The sequence below is a fragment of the Agaricus bisporus genome (assembly GCF_000300575.1).
Source record: "Agaricus bisporus var. bisporus H97 unplaced genomic scaffold AGABI2scaffold_19, whole genome shotgun sequence".
NCBI lineage: Eukaryota > Fungi > Basidiomycota > Agaricomycetes > Agaricales > Agaricaceae > Agaricus > Agaricus bisporus.
The window spans coordinates 14880-28867 of NW_006267354.1; the positions used below are offsets into that span (position 1 = coordinate 14880).

Here is a 13988-nt window from a genome sequence, read left to right on the forward strand (position 1 = left end):
GATCCGAATATGCCTGCTTTACAAGATGTTACGGATGATGATTCTTCGGATGGTCAAGCGGAATTGAGCGATGATGATGATGACGGTACGTTTCTTTCCTTCTCTTGGTAAATTTTATTGAAGTCTTGCTTTTTCAAAAAGACTTTTTGTCGGCTACGACTTCCACACCTGTTTTGGCTCCTACTTTATCATCTGAAGAACCGAGTCGTGGTTTGGAATCACCGAGGATTCCGAGACCTGTTTTGGAAGTTGTTGAAGATGAGGAAGAGGAAAGTGAGGCCGTAGGAGTCTCGCCTACAACCACAACAGCAACGACGACGACGATTCCTAATGAGCCTACCACGGCTCCTCCTGCTCCCGCGACTACTGCCAACGAGGGTGTCACTACTGGTGGTGGAACTAATGGATTTGATGCGTCTGGGAGACTAAATTGGTGGAGAGCGTATAGGTTCCCTGCTGTTGCGTCTGCTGGTGCTACTCATGCGGGTGGTGGAGGTGCTGATGGTGTTCCTGCTGCTGCTAGGACGAGAAGTGGACCTTTTGCGACTGCGACTGCGACTGCGACTGCGACTGGATCGTCTTCGAGAACTGGTATGCCTGCCACTTCGTCATCGGATGTCATTCCTCCATTTTCGCCATTATCGACATTTTCATCATCAATGGATCCTTCATCTCATACCCATCATCAAGATAATACAACAGGTCCTACTAATACCACTCCCCTTCCTGCTTCACATTCGACGACATCGGCTACTACTACCAATGTGAATGAGACTACGGCGAACTCGAATTCGGTTGTTCCTGTGATTATTGTTGGTTTACAATCTGTTAATGCGCCTAATTGGAGACCTTTGATGGGATTGGAGGGGGATGATTTGTGGGATCATAATCATCCTCATCCTCATCCTCATAATCATCAACATCATCATCATAATCCTCATCTTCGATTTAATCATAATCATAATCATAGTCGGTTAGATCGACATCGGAGACGACGGAGTGGGTTTAGTGATTTGATTCATCGACGTGAGGAAGGTGAAGAGGAAGATATGTTTGTGATGAGAGAGGAAGAAGAGGAAAATGAGGATGAGGATGAGGATGAGGATGGTAATGAAGATGAAATTGGAAGAGAGAGAGAGGAAGAGATGATGATGGGTATTGATGATCTTCATATAGAAGATGATGATGGTAGTTCGTTTTACGAAACTCATAGTCGAGGTCCTCGACGACTACGAGAACGAGAACGAGAGAGAGAAAGACGAGGGTGGAGGAATGCGTTTGGTGGAATTAGGTCTGGTGCTGGTAGTAGTGGAAGTGGGAGTGGGAGTTTTGGACGGGAAGGTCAGAGTGCGAGTAGTAGTAGTGGTGGTGAAGGAGGGTATAATAGGCGAGAACAACCAGCGACGATGAATGTGCCTCCTTCACCTATGGGTGGACCTGGGTCAAGGACGTTTTTGATCTATGTCATTGGTGGCAAGTATCCCCCTCTCTGCTTTTCTCTTATCGTTTATGAGATTGACCTCTTTTATATAGGTTATTACCCACCGGATCATAGTATCGTTACTGGAGGTCCAGATAACCTAGAATCATTCGAAGCTCTCTTGTATGTTTTCTTTTCTTTTCCTTCTCTCATCCGGTTGTTTCAACAACGAAATTTTTTAGGGAACTTGTTGAAATGTTGGGAAGTGCTAAAGCTTCGACAGCGTCGAAAGATGATATCGAAAAATCGGGATTGGAGGTGATCAAGAGGTCACAGTTGGAGATGTACGAACGGGAGAAAAAGGTTTCGTCGAATTGTGTTGAAAGGGTACGTTTCATCATCATCATCACCCTTTTTAGATAACATGAAAACTGATGGGATGATAAAAATTGAATAGTGTTTGATATGTTTGGATGAATATGAAGAGGAAGATGAGATACGCGTGATGAATTGTCGACATGCGTTTCATAGGGGATGTGTGGATACGTGGTTGCAGACGGGGAAAAATAATTGTCCTGCTTGTCGGTCGACTGGAGTAGCATCGACTTCGACTTCGACTTCGACATCGACATCATCGACGACGCAGGCGCAGGCGCAGACTGCTGCTGTGCCTCCTCAACCTTTGGTTTGATTTTCTTTTTTTCTTTTTTTCTTTTTTCTCTCCTCTTTGAAAATGAGTACTGAATAGTTCTCTCTGCACGCTCTCTCTCTCTCTCTCTCTCTCTTTTTTTTACAAATTCCCATTCCCTCATTCATTTGGTGTTTAGTCAGTCTTTACAATTACAGACGTTATACATACAGACATACAATATACATGCATACATACGCCGTACAATTATCTCTCTCTTTTTCTTTTTTCATGTTGCTCATTTTTGCTAGTTTGGTATATATATATATACATGTGACAATCAATGGAGTCTTTTGTATCTTATCGAAAGGAGGAAATAAAAAAGGGCTGGTTCGACCTACGCCACCATTACTGATCTTGATAATGGCATTTTTTCTCTTTACCTGCCCTTTTTTAAAATTGGAGGGCTTCAGTGACCATGACATGTAAAGAAAAAGGTGATCCTCCACACAACATGTTCACCATTCCTCTCCTACACAGTTACCAGACAAATCTGTCCATTCTGCATTCCTAGGTGTGGGATTAATGCTAAATAGTGCGTGCATTGTTAAAACATTAACACTCGACATAAACAGCCCTCGTAACGCTGCCAATGTCATGGTCATACTCATACCATCTCCAACTTAGCTCTCCCCTCATCCCACTTAATTCGTAGAAGATATTCCTGGTATTTGCGTATCTGTACTTGACTGGGCTCCACATCACAGCGAAGGGTAAATGCCTGGTCAAGATATGAAGTAGCCGACTTCGTTCTCCAGACAATGACCGACTTGGCGCCGTGCCCGATAAAGAAATATTCTCTATTCCATTGACCGTCAGGTAAGCGCTAGTAGGAGCTTAGAGTACAGAAAGGCTTCCGCATTACGGGCTTACATATTTGAGAGGAAATAGAGCTGGTTGAGCAATGCCGTTTCCTATCACGAGATTGAAATACTCTAGGAGTTGGTAGTCCGTCGGGCTGGACGGCTCTGTGCGTACAACTGAGGTTGAATTGTCCTGAATACGGGTCACTCGCAAGGAAAAAGTGGAAGTCGAAACTATGCTCACTGGTCGGCAGAGTAAAGTGATACCAAGAACGTATGCGGCCATCCAATAACGGAAATCAACGTTGGAGAGTTGAGAGAGAAGATCTTCGACCACACCATCCCATTGCATATCAACGATATCCTGAGATAAGGGGTGTTCAAGGAAACAAGTCATCGATCGAGAGAGCGGCAGTTTATTGTCTTCGGATGCCCATGTCAAACCAGGCAGACTATCATGCGCGTGGTTTTCGTCAAAATCCCACCCTGCAGAAGTCGTAAGATCAAAGTTTCACAGCAAATTTCGTACGGAATCGGGCTTACCATCGTTAGTGTGAAAGTGTGTGACATCAACTTCATACCAGTAGATACACAACTGTGTCATATATACTACCGCTTCTTGCTCGTCAATGGAAAATTTTCCAGAACGGTTAGTATCGAGGAGAAAGTCCTGGAATGAAGCGTGATAAAATTGTAGTGGAGATTGAGCAGCGTCCTCTGGTTCTGCTATGCTCATGACAGAGTGAAGTCCATCCACCGCCTTGTAAAAATCTGATCGTTCGAGGTGGAGGAAGTTGCAAAGTGCCTGAGTTGAATTGAATATGTGGCGTTTGGAAACATAACGTCTATAGGACATATACGCCAAAACCTGTCGGGTTTCTTTGAACACCGTGAATGGTATATTCGCAAGTATCCTTGAATAGAGAAGATCGAGTGCCGCCAGAGGGTTCCGGGACATAATACCCGGCGAACGGCGCAAAAATGCCAACAGGGAGTTGAGCTGTGATTGCGGATTGGTTTCCTTAGGGTCGCCAATGTAGTTGAGACATGTAGACGCAAAAATAAAGAGTCCAGAAACGGTGTCAAGGAGCTCCTTCAGCTGGTTTGTCGGAGGCCAGTCTGATGGAGTGAATTTCCTAAACTTGTCCTTAATTTGGGTAATGCGTTCTCGAGTATACTTCTCTACATCGTCACGGCATGCCGCATCGATGATGAGTTCTTCGCGACCGCAGTCCGTGAATTTTGAAAATGCGTACTTCAGATGAGCCTCCGGACGGCTCAAGATAAGCCAGCGAAGCGGGAGATCTGGGTTCGTTCGAAGGGCGTTGGTGATTATATCCAAAATCTCCAGCTGATCATCCTCCCCTTCGCATTCATCAAGGCCATCCAGGATGATAGCGATTGGCTCTCGAGGGTTCTGGCGCTGGAGAGTGGCAAAAGGTTCAATAATGAGCTCCCTAAATTGAACTGGCGGAGAATTTCGTAGTAACAGGGGGTTGTTGGCAAGCTGGTGTTCCACAAGATATCGGTATTCAGGGATAGCTATCGCGAGCTGGTATACGATCGTCGGTACAACGGTTTCAAACCTGTTTCTACCGGCAGTCCGGGAGAAGAAATATGATGCTCCATGTTTCTTTTCCTCTCCACAAGAATCACCAAACGATTGGGCGACCGCCGATTTCCCAGTACCTGCAGAGCCACGAACCCAAAGCATTTTCCATTCATCGTTAGAGAGCCATTTCGCGAGTCTTTCCCTGACCTTCAATCGCGTTTCAGGATGGCACCTTGGTGGAGGATGTCGGGCACTGGAGTCTTTTGTTGCGTCGAGGCAAGTATATGGTTCTAATAGTTCAAAAACTGTCAGGAAGGATCAGCGCCGATTCCCTAATAGCAATGGGAAGGAATACGCGCCTGCATGTTTGCTTGAGACGATATTGTTTATATAATTGATTTTCATTTCGTTGACATCGTTCGCATTGACGAACTGACTACCGTTGATGGCGAAGTCCTGCGCGTTAGAGAAAGATCCTAAGATAATACGTCAGCACACGGTCAACAGTGATAGGTAATTGCGCCTTTACCTGTCCCCTCAACGGGACGAATCGACGAAGATCGTGGACGCCGCTTCAGAAGCCTGAGCCAGTTCTTTGTACGATCTGCAATGGAGGGGACGGGCAGCGACATTAGGATTCAAGCCGACGATGGGGGTGGTGCGGGAAGAAGGAAAGGAAACAATGGGTGCTAGCAAGTGTTATCGCAGCAACCATCCGACCGTCATCAGTTCAGTCACAGCGCTTCTTCAATGTAACAATATAGAAACATATCGAGCTCATGCCGATAGCGGTTGAGCTGAGAAGTAGATGCACCAAGCTTCATAGGCTCGGTCATTGTAGCACAGGGTTGCTTTCAAAATAGATATGAGCTGTATTCTGATGAATATAACTGACTTCCAGCGGAGTCACTGGCCTCATACAGTCAACGCTCGGAGAATTGTCGGTCAACATCTGATTTTATATGGTTCATCAACGCCATGAAGTAGAAGAACGCGAGCAATTGGAGATTTAGAGGATTGAAGGGAGTTATGCATAGCGATGAATTCGGAAGCTTTCCTCCTGAAACCGTAAGTCGGTAACGAAAGAAAGGTGAGAATTCTAAACATACGGAGTCCCTGGTTTAGACTGACTAAACCAACATTTATCCCCATCAACCCTGAGATTTCACGGTCGACTTTACATGTCGTGAACCCTACCCAGCTGATTCAACACCTCTTGACAAATAGTTTGGTATACTTGTCTTGGATATTGTCTCCTTCCTCGCCAGCCCACTCCTTCGAATATGCGAAATCACAATGCGTAATAGGCAACCCTGCAGCAGATGAATTAAGTACCTGAGGACTACTGCCGTAATGTGAGAGCCAGCATGAGAATATCCAGAGGCTTCAAACAATGGTTCGGAGCTTTCAAAGAGGACTGAGAGAGCAATAATTTTATGATTATTTGGCTTGCCTAACATGTGAATGATATGCGATCACTTCGGTTAATTTTGGTCGAAGCGGCGTGTTCCGTTTTTTCATCACCTCTTTCCATCACACCAATGAGACCGACTCCTGCACGTCTGCTCAACATTCTTGTTCCTGTTAAACGGTATAGCATATATTTCAAATGTTTCGCTGGTCTAATGTTGAACGTTGGTTCCCAACAGTGCAGTGGACTATGCGGTCAAGATCCGAGTCAACCCACAACAAACGGGTATCGACACAAACGTCAAGCATTCCATGGCACGTTCTTTCCGTATCACTGTTGTCAAATTTGGCTCTAATACTACTTTCAACCTTTTAAAAGAACCCTTTCGATGAAATTGGTGCGTAGTCATCGATCCGGACCTTTACAAGCTCCGTTTATTTTTGTTCTCAAGCCGTCGAGGAAGCCGTTCGCCTCCGCGAACGTTTCAAAGATGAAGTGAAATCAATCAAAGCTATTACAATCGGTCCTCCAAAATCCCTCGATACCCTTCGTACAGCTTTGGCAATGGGTGCCGACTCAGCCATCCATGTCGAAATTCCCGAATCCTCCCCTTCACCAGAACCTCTCGCCGTTGCTAAAACACTCAAAGCCGTCATTGAACGGCAGAAAGAAGGAGTAGATTTGGTGATATTGGGTAAACAATCCATTGACGATGATCTCGGGCTGACGGGACAAATGCTTTCTGGATTGATGGGCTGGAGTCAGGCGACTTTTGCGAGCAAAGTTGATCTAGACATCGCGAAAAAAGAGGCTGTAGTGACTAGGGAGATCGATGGTGGTGGTGAGGAAGTGAGATGTAAGCTGCCGTTAATTGTGACGACAGACTTGAGGTGGGTTTTCTGCTTGACGGATTTGTGAACAATGACTGATTATTAAATGGTGCTTTAGGCTCAATGGTCAGCCCGTTCTCTTGCTCTATCCTAATTTCATGCAGCTCAACTTCTTTTCACAGAACCTCGTTACGCGTCATTGCCTAATATCATGAAAGCGAAGAAAAAACCCGTAGAAAAACTTAGTGCTTCGGACTTAGGAGTCGATTTGACCCCCATTCTCGAGACTCTCAAGGTGACGGAACCTCCTCAACGTGTCGGTGGCGGAAAGGTAGAGTCCGTAGATGAGCTTGTGGCAAAACTCAAAGAGGCCGGAATTACCGCTGTTTAGAACCCTCATATTACCCTGCTTTGGTATCGGTGTCGGATTAATTCTATCCTATATCTGATTTCTCTGGTATAATCCTAAGCTTACTTGCGTTTTTCACTCGCAGGAGACCACGTTCTCTCTCGCTGTTGGCTCTCGTATGAATTTTCCACTGAACTTTCCAGATATGACGTCAACCCAATCTATGCGTTTATTTTTTCCGTCACGACTACTGCTCTCTCATATGAGTAGCGAAGGCAATTCAAGTGGAGACTCGGATGGTATCAGAATCCTCTCTTCAACCGCCATTATATTTGCCACTGCAAATCGCCTTCGTATTTTCCTTGTATCTCAACTAATTTACATCGCGTCTTTGCGGTAATCCTTTCGTCCTTTATTTGAGCACTCTGCCAGTTTTTTGTAGCAAAGGTCATTGCGAAACCCTACTGAGCCGCGAATGGCGGGCTGGAAGAGTCTCAATTGTAGTGCCCCAAATTTTCACTGGCGTAGTAGGATTTGGTTAGCAATTACTCGCTTCATGCAGTGGATACGATCATCTTTTAGGGCATACGACTTGTTTAGAGTCACGATAGAAAAATTACTGAGCACGATGCATGGTGATGCTGAGTCAAGAGAACTTGTATTAGATACTCTTCTGCAGACTACAGCCTAGAGCTAATGCGATGATTTTGAACTCCTTCCTCAGCGAAGGAGGCAGGTAGTTACTTCGCAAAAGCTCAGAACTTCATGAATAAATATATATGGGACTGTGATTTCGGAGCAGTTGGTCGGAGAGAACGACGGATAGAACGACTAACTCACCTGGAGGGATTGTAAGGGTATTTTTGGTTGTGGGTTAATTCCGATGGACCACAAAGTGCACATACGTGTTCAACTCCTACGCTACTCGCTCCTTCTTCGCTTTTTTCTCCTTCTTCTCCTTCTTTTCTTTCTTGGACTTCTTTTCAACCTCTATAGACATCGCCGAATCCTCATCCCCATCGTCCTTTCTCCGTTTTTCCTTCTTCTTTTTCCCGTCCTTTTCTGATTTCGAATTTTGTGGGGCAGCTTGGGCCATTTCGACGTCACCATTAGCATCAACCTTGCAGACTTTCCCATTATGCTGTATATCAGTCACATCTTGTACCTTTTTACTCCTCTCTTTCTCCTTCTTCTCCTTCTTCCTTTCCCTTTTCTCGTCTGTTTCAGGTTCCTCACTGATTGGGTGCGTGTCTTTTGTTGCGCCTTTTGATATTAATTTCTTTTCTTTTTCTGCCTTATTCTCCTTCTTTCTTTTCTGTTTCTCATCCTTATCCTCTGAGGGTGAAGATGGGAGAGGTATCGACGCAGGTTCAGCCGCTTTCTCAAGTTTGGCTTTTTTCTTCGACCGTTCACTGCTCTCTTGAGCCTCCTGAAAAGAAATTGCAACTTAGTATATCACATCCAGCAAAAGTGGGGCTAAGATCATACCTCAGCCTGCGTTTTCCGCTTCTTATCCTTCATTTTCTCACTATCCTTCTTCTCGTTTACTTTCTCCTCTTCAACATTCATAGCCTTCGGCATTTCCTTTTCCTTCTTCGAGTCTTCTTCGCTGTCGGTCAATTTCGATATGGGCGACATACGCGAAGGGGTTCCAAGAGGGGTATCATTAGCACCTGTTGCTCGAGTTCTCGGTTGGTCCCAGTATTGCTGTTGGTGGGGTCCCCCACCACGTCCAAAATACCCACCTCGATTTCCATTCTGATTGTAACCTCCACGGCCTCGTCCACCTCTGTTTTGCTGTTGGTGATAACCATTTTCTTGGTTCTACGAGTGAATCAGCATTGAAAAATTTTCAATCAATGGAGAGGGGGGAAGAACAAGCGAACAATGAAAAAACGTACATTTTTATTAGGTGCTTTATACATACTCTTTTGATACTTTTCGGCTTCACTGATACACGACGTGTGACTCTTGTAATCCGTTGGGGTATTAAATGTTTTTGAGCAATCCAAGCAATCGAATCCGCTTTGACATCTTGATCGGTGTTGGTCTAGTTTGGGTTTTTTTACTACATCTCCACAACCTGTTAAAGCGCGAGATAACCCGGATCACGGCTCGTCAGATGATTATAACAGAAAGACAAAGGCGTAAGCCTCTCACTGTGACACCTAATCGAAACGGGAAAGCTCGAGTTAGTATCACTTTATGCTGAGTGAGTTTGACGTACTGGAACGAGACCATTTTTTGGGAAGAAAGAAATAACGAAATAGAGTATATACCGAGGTAATATCACAGGATCAGGGACAGAGAAAGACAGAATTAGAAAACAAGCAAAAATGCTCAGTTGGAGGTGTAAAGTTTCCCGAAAAGTTGCAAAACGAAATTTCTGCATACCACGTGATTGACCTGAATCTAATCTTATCTCCAACAACTCGCTCTCTTCCTGATCATGATCGTCGAGGTACTCAGACCGGTCAGAATGTCTTTGCGATCAATGATTTAAGTGCCTGTGTACGTTCAGCATTCACTAAAGCTGTCAGTGCCATATAGACCGTTCGGAAGCTCATGGTCATACGGCTGCCAGTCAGGACATTCTAGTCATGCCTACGGTTTTTTTAAAAAAACATCAAGTTTACAGGGTTGTTATCTTTTCTGTCTGCACGGAGCCTCGATAGGCTATAATCAACCGAATAAAATCGGTATTCTTATCGTGACGTGAATTTTTCGGAAGCATCTAAAAAATATTGCTCGGACAGTCAGAATCCTAGGTACCTGAACACTTGGTCATATTCTGGGTCTGGGGCAGTACAGACCAACCGGAAATTTGGAGAGCGAAAGCTAATATGTTTGCATGAGTAGGCAAACTTCATTTCGTAACTCCAATCTGCAGAGACCTATTGGCTGTAAAGATCCTCCTCCATACAATTAAACAGATTCTCGAAGTGAGAATCGCTAGTTGAATTGGTTGCTGGGGTTCTGGTCTTATTACCGGAAGACACTTACTTAGCATTGGAAGACGGAGTATTTGCATGTTTGGATGTGGATACATAAAGGATTAGATGATTTTTCTTCTTGGAGAGGATGTATCCTCGACGTATAAGCCGTGATCTTCGATGTCGAAATTGAGCGTGAATTATCACCCTTGTTTCTCATTCAGCATTTCTTTTCGGTGGAAATCCGAGTATGTGCGCTGATTCAGACGCCGTCGCCGACAATTTTCTGATTTTCGTATCTGAATTTAGGGTCGAGCCGGGTAGCCCAGCAATTCTAGTTTACTTTCCTGTATTCATGACGAGTGCCGAGCCTCGAATATATTCCACAAAGAACATGAGGAATCATGCCGGCATCCCCCAGAGCTGAGAGCTAAGCCGAAAACCTCACAGAATCTCTTGTGCTGTTTTTCGAAAAACGTCATCAAAAATTGGGGCCCGACATCAGGAATAAGCACGCCAGGGGGTAACTATCTTCTCTGTGGAAAAAGAGGAGCACAAAGTACCAACTCTCTGCTTCTTCGATCGCTAAAACACCTCAGGCATTTGGAAGGTCGGCATTTCGGCTATCTGGCATGGATCGACATGTGAACATCCGCATGACGGGAACGTCGAACTTCTATGAACCCGGCCTAAGCCGCATTTGGGGGAGGTACGTGATTCAACACATGTAAGAATCTTGTTCCTGGGATGAAAACGTTTTATAACAGTATTCCCATGACTCGCGGGGTTCGAATGTTGACGATAGGTCACAAGCTTCTCAACCCGCTGATACTTCGCCAATTTTCAAATTTTTCTAACATCGATTTTGTGATCTGTCGTTGAATAGCCTCGGCAGCCGTCACAAAGGACTTTTGTGACACCTTTTAAGAAGAGGGTTAATTTGATGGACATGAATAGGTACTCTGTTATCAACATACAAAGGGTGCATTGATATCCTGTCTCATTTCAAGAATGGCAGCTTCCTGACATATGGCGGTGATTTCGGCACCTGAACACCCTTGACACTGTAGCGAGGTCAAGAAGATTCATATCGTCGGAAGTACGCAAACTCACTGCATTAGCCAGCCCGCCAATATCAATATTATCTTCCACGCTCATGTTCTTTAATTTGATGCGCAGAATCTCCTCTCTACCGGACTGATCTGGAGGACCAACATATAATATGCGGTCCAACCTACCGGGACGCATGAGAGCAGAATCCTCCAGTACGATGAGTATGGATTCTCAATAGATAGATCTTGAGAACTTACGATAACCTCGGGCCTATTGGTGGCGGCTATGATGGTCACGCCGACCAACTCTTGAACTCCATCAATCTCATTTAGAAGACTTGTCAAAACACCTTCGTGAGACCCCTGCTCCATGGGAGAAGAGCCCCTGGACGTTGCAAGAGCATCTACCTCATCCTATCAAATGTCAATCCTCCATTAGAATATAAGAAAAGAGAACAGCAATTCATTGGCTCACAAATAGAATGATGGAAGGAGCTGCTGCACGAGCTTTCCTGAATATTTCCCTCACGCCTCTTTCGGATTCACCGACATATTTGTTCAAAAGCTAGTACCCGTTTAGCTAGATTGCATCAGACGACGCAAGACGAGTGTTGTTACCTCGGGCCCTTTAACAGCCACAAAATTAACCCCACTCTCACAAGCACAAGCTCTCGCCAGAACTGTTTTACTGCAGCCGGGAGGACCATAAAGCAATAATCCCTTTGGTGCCCGTACACCAAGGCGTTTGAAAGCCCGAGGGTGCTGTAAAGGCCATTCAACAGCTTCGCGTAATTTCTGTATGACAGCACCTTGGCCGCCGATATCCGAGTATCGAATTTGAGGTGTTTCAACAAATAACGAACGCATTGCTGAAGGTCTCACAGCAGGTAGTGATGACGCAAGTTCGGAAATAGTCAATTTGGACGGAACGCCACCATCTGGTTCCTGAGAAGACACCGCCATCCAACGTTTGATCGCGATTGTTCCTGCTTCTCTGACTATTGCAGCAAGATCGGCACCAACATAACCGTGCGCACGCGAAGCGAAAGACGCAAGGTCTTCATCCGATATACTATGAGGTGTGTTTTTGAGTAGGACCTTCAGAATAGAAAAACGAGCTTGGGCATCGGGAACACCTGCTAAGCATGAGCTTCAATCAACCAAAATTTCTCGTTTGAGTTACCGATTTCAATCTCTCGATCAAAGCGACCAGGGCGTCGAAGGGCCGGATCGATGGCATTCGGTCGATTTGTAGTTCCGATTACAACCACACGTCCTTGAGTCTGTTCACCTTCATCCTCCATTCCATCTAGAGTAGTCAACAAAGTAGCCACTACCCGCTTCTCAACTTCACCGCCAGCACCGTCTTCCCTTCGAGGGGCCAAGGCATCTACTTCATCAAGTACAACAATACAAGGACTTTTTTCCCGAGCTTCCTTGAAAACGTCTCGAAGTTTAGATTCGGTTTCCCCGTGGTACGCGGAGGAGAGTTCGGGTCCGTTGATTACCAGAACTGACGATTTTGTCGATGACGCTATCGCTCGGGCTAGGTGCGTTTTTCCGGTACCAGGAGGACCATGGAGTAGAATTCCGCGGGGAGGTTTCAAACCTGTCAATGACAAATCAATGACAAGTAACGGGTAAGAATCAACAAGAGCCACGTTTTGCTACTTACCAAAGTAACGGAAGAGGTCCGGACGGATAAGTGGTATTTCTACAAGGTCTTTGATCTCAGCAATTTGTTTCTCCAAGCCTCCTACGGATGAATAAGCGTCATCCGCTGATTGGTGATCGAGGATCTCAATTTCTGGCTGATGAAGATATGATGCCAATCAGGAGCTGGGAGTAATAAATTATACCGCAAATATCACCAGCCTTGTGTGCCCTTGGAGTATCTGATTGTGGAAGATGAGTCGAGCTCTGCGAAATCTTAGTCTCCCATGTGACAGTCCATATCTGAGGTCTTGAATTAAAGGACAACGTCTCAAGACCGTGTGCAAGGGAGTCCATGGCGTGGTTCGATGACCCCCTGGAAGCTACGGCGACTACTTCGAAGCGGCGGTTCTGCCCTTCGTAAGAGACTTCAAAGGTCTGATGATCTGTGATGTACTTGAGGCCAACTATAAACATGGGTCATATGTAATGGTCAAATGACAGACAAGATAACAATAGGATTAGAGACCGACTGACCAAGATATTCCCGGAGTAGAAGGTGCAACCAGTCACGACTAGTCGATGCCTGAGATGGGGTCGACGAAGAAGATACTTTTTCTGTACAAATCTCCCTCAGGCGTATGGCCGCGGCATCTTTGATTTCTCGCATAGATGGTATTCCAGATGGGAGTTTATTGGAAGCTACGTCAGTCAAAGGAAAAATGCGAGCCTTTTGGCCAAACTCCAAGGAGATCGTTAACTTCAAAGAGTTCGGAATAATGATAGCTATCCGTCGGGTTGGCTAACTTGAACAGGGATATTGACACGTCTGCAGTCACTCACAGTCCTGAGATAAGTCCAAGGAAGGCCAAGCTACGCCCAGAGCAAAGCCCTGACAGATGCAGAGTAAATTATGGTCCATATGATAGCGATAGCCATGATAAGCTGGATAAAGGCTGGAATCTACGTACCCTAGGGTCAGGGAAATTCTCTCCTGTCACCGCGATAAGGTCTGTGGTGCAGATATTATGCGTCTTCATCACGTCGGGGTTGAGGTACACCCTTCGGGCATCACGATGGTTGCTCCCAGAGCCCTCCGCGGAAGTTGTAGTGACGATGAATTGCCGAGAAGAGATACTCATCGAGACTGATGAGTAAACAGGGTATGTTTTTTTTTTTGACTAGCGCACAATGGCTACAAAGCCGCTTCGCGACCTACTTCAATTAGGCAGGATCAAGCTTACTTCACGGCCGGCTTTGAAGATGGCAAGCGCCAAAGCAAAAGCTAAGCAAGTAA

At 45.4% G+C, this 13988-nt stretch overlaps 5 protein-coding genes across 5 annotated transcripts; 2 read left to right on the top strand and 3 right to left on the bottom strand.

Moving 5' to 3' along the window:
- Positions 1-912: 912 nt before the first annotated feature.
- Positions 913-2313, top strand: AGABI2DRAFT_196240 (hypothetical protein). The gene is made up of 4 exons (XM_006457567.1): positions 913-1473; positions 1534-1603; positions 1663-1807; positions 1878-2313. Exons 1-4 carry the CDS (start codon positions 1050-1052, stop codon positions 2109-2111), a joined length of 873 nt encoding a protein of 290 aa, XP_006457630.1. The 5' UTR covers positions 913-1049; the 3' UTR covers positions 2112-2313.
- A 227-nt stretch (positions 2314-2540) lies between these two features.
- On the bottom strand, positions 2541-5095 carry AGABI2DRAFT_189090 (hypothetical protein; the record flags this gene model as incomplete). Its single annotated transcript, XM_006457568.1, has 4 exons — positions 2541-2934; positions 2982-3397; positions 3455-4753; positions 4993-5095. The coding sequence occupies 4 exons, from the start codon at positions 5093-5095 to the stop codon at positions 2716-2718; spliced, it is 2037 nt and encodes a 678-aa protein (XP_006457631.1). The 3' UTR covers positions 2541-2715.
- An 879-nt stretch (positions 5096-5974) lies between these two features.
- On the top strand, positions 5975-7191 carry AGABI2DRAFT_196242 (hypothetical protein). The gene is made up of 6 exons (XM_006457569.1): positions 5975-6054; positions 6113-6188; positions 6253-6271; positions 6326-6764; positions 6823-6830; positions 6887-7191. Exons 1-6 carry the CDS (start codon positions 6005-6007, stop codon positions 7093-7095), a joined length of 801 nt encoding a protein of 266 aa, XP_006457632.1. The 5' UTR covers positions 5975-6004; the 3' UTR covers positions 7096-7191.
- A 774-nt stretch (positions 7192-7965) lies between these two features.
- AGABI2DRAFT_196243 (hypothetical protein) lies at positions 7966-9014 on the bottom strand. The gene is made up of 3 exons (XM_006457570.1): positions 8955-9014; positions 8542-8877; positions 7966-8482 (listed from the first exon to the last, which is right to left on the bottom strand). Exons 1-3 carry the CDS (start codon positions 8976-8978, stop codon positions 7970-7972), a joined length of 873 nt encoding a protein of 290 aa, XP_006457633.1. The 5' UTR covers positions 8979-9014; the 3' UTR covers positions 7966-7969.
- A 1778-nt stretch (positions 9015-10792) lies between these two features.
- Positions 10793-13839, bottom strand: AGABI2DRAFT_189093 (hypothetical protein; the record flags this gene model as incomplete). Its single annotated transcript, XM_006457571.1, has 12 exons — positions 13663-13839; positions 13535-13583; positions 13229-13477; positions 12910-13158; positions 12714-12818; positions 12222-12647; positions 11657-12177; positions 11514-11603; positions 11297-11452; positions 11100-11246; positions 10964-11050; positions 10793-10906 (listed from the first exon to the last, which is right to left on the bottom strand). The coding sequence occupies exons 1-12, from the start codon at positions 13831-13833 to the stop codon at positions 10793-10795; spliced, it is 2364 nt and encodes a 787-aa protein (XP_006457634.1). The 5' UTR covers positions 13834-13839.
- Positions 13840-13988: the final 149 nt, after the last annotated feature.